The sequence below is a fragment of the Echinops telfairi genome, unplaced genomic scaffold (assembly GCF_000313985.2).
Source record: "Echinops telfairi isolate 266 unplaced genomic scaffold, ASM31398v2 ScPeMD7_2;HRSCAF=8, whole genome shotgun sequence".
In the NCBI taxonomy this organism is placed as follows: Eukaryota; Metazoa; Chordata; class Mammalia; order Afrosoricida; family Tenrecidae; genus Echinops; species Echinops telfairi.
In genome coordinates, this window is record NW_022103898.1 from 11169666 (window position 1) to 11171528 (window position 1863).

General features: G+C 61.9%; 1 protein-coding gene across 1 annotated transcript in view; it reads left to right on the forward strand.

The window, feature by feature from the left end:
* Positions 1-1435: 1435 nt before the first annotated feature.
* RBX1 (ring-box 1) overlaps positions 1436-1863 on the forward strand; it is a 20355-nt gene continuing 19927 nt past the window's right edge. Inside the window, exon 1 of the mRNA XM_004700273.4 lies at positions 1436-1529. Within this exon, the coding sequence (XP_004700330.1) occupies positions 1452-1529 (78 nt within the window). The 5' untranslated portion in view covers positions 1436-1451. The remainder of the gene's footprint in view (positions 1530-1863) is intronic.

Consider the following 1863-nt stretch of genomic DNA (forward strand, 5'->3'; position numbering starts at 1 on the left):
ACCAGCTGACGGATTTGAAACGCTGGTCTTTTTTGAATGCTTAGTCCACCATGCCACCAGAGTTTTGACTATAAACCACACAAATCCACCCATTGCTATTGAGTCTATCCCAACTCCTAGGTGTCGGAGGCTAACGTGGGGCTGCTGGTGGATTTTAACCACTGACCTTGTGGTTTGCAGTTACATGCTTACCCAAGTGTCACCAGGGCTCACTTAAATAGAGCGAGACAAGACCCCTTCTTATGCAGGAAAAATCCACAGGTTTCTAGAATTCCTCTAGGAACCTGTAGGTACGTAAGTCAGGTGACAGAAACTTTTAACATGGAATCACGAACCAAACACTTTGCCGCGGTCCTATCCTGCATTACGGCCCCCCTCCGTCTGAGTCTGGCTCCATCCGTGGTTGTGTGTGTGCACGGATTGTTGTTCCTGTTTATGACTAAGACAAGGAAACATCGCGGTGCTTCCGGTTTAGCAATGGAGTCAACAACACACTCCACTGCCGTCCAAGTTTGTAGGAGAAAATGCGAGGCTTCAGCTAAACCGAGTGTTTTAGCTGAGTCACTGCGCCGCTGTGAGGCTGGCATTGTCAAAGGGGGCCTGGTCTGGCAAGGGGAGGTGACACAGGTGTTCCAGCGGGGCGGGAGTGCCCAGGTGAGAAATGGCAGTGGGTTCCACGAAAATTCAGCCGCACAGTGACTGCAGAGAAGGGTCAGGATGACAACTGCGAAGGGAGGTCTGAGGAAGGACGGGCCCATAGTCGTGAGGGCGCGAGTCCACGAAGAAAGGCCATTCTAGGGCTGACAGGTCCTCTTGGCGGACTGGGACTGGGGCTGGCATGGCCCCTCCATTTTTGGTGACAGCAGGACTGGGAGACAGATGCCTGCTGAGATATCGGCCTTGGGGAGGAGGTTCCGGGACCTCCTCTCTCCCCCCTTCCCATCCCCGAGCGTTTCCCGAAAGAAAACCAGGAAACGGAAAGGTGTCGGGCCTCCCAGGGAGGCTGCACTCCGGGCCTGGCTGGGATGCGGAAGGCCAGCCCGGGGTCTCCGGACTGGGCGGCCGCCCGATCCTCGCCCCTGTCCAGGTAGAACGCGGCGGGGACCGCAGCCTGGACAGGCGCGGCCCGAACCCCAGACCCGGGCGGAGGAAGCAGCCGCCGCCCCAGCAGGGGAGCGGGGCCGGGGGCTTCCTGGGGGAGGGCGAGGGCCAGGCTCCGGGCGTCCGCCGGCTCCCGCACGTCGGCGCGGCCCCGCCCGGCCCCGCCCGGGCCCCCGGCCGCCGCCACCTCCCCCGCCGCAGGGAGGGGGAACCGCACTAGCACCTTTAAGGGGCGTGGCCACGTGCTGCCGGCCCTCGCGCGCCACTGAGGGGCGGGGGGGTGGGGTGGGAGCGAGGCGTGCGCTTGTGCGCAGGCGCAGTAGCCAGACGGCGGACCGTGTGTTTCCAAAATGGCGGCAGCGATGGATGTGGATACCCCGAGCGGCACCAACAGCGGCGCGGGCAAGAAGCGCTTTGAAGTGAAAAAGGTCGGGTCTCGCCAGAGCCTTCCTCAAAGAAGCTAGAGAGGCGCCGATCTGGCTGGCAGGCCCGAGGGTGAACGAGGCGCGGAGGAAAGGGCTTCATTTCAGGGCGTTCCTGGGACCGGGTTCACGGAAGGAAGCTGTGGGGTGGGTCTTAGACTTGATCGGCGTGATGGCGGTCCAATGTCAGCGGCGGTATTGGGCTCGCTGTGGCGCTGTCGCGCCAATCACGGAGGCGTTTATTGACGTAGGCGGGGCTGCGACTGGGAGGCGGGAGCCGAGCGCCCGAGCTGTCATTGGAGTGGTTGAGGAGTGGAGGGAGGAGAGGGTGGGGTGGGTG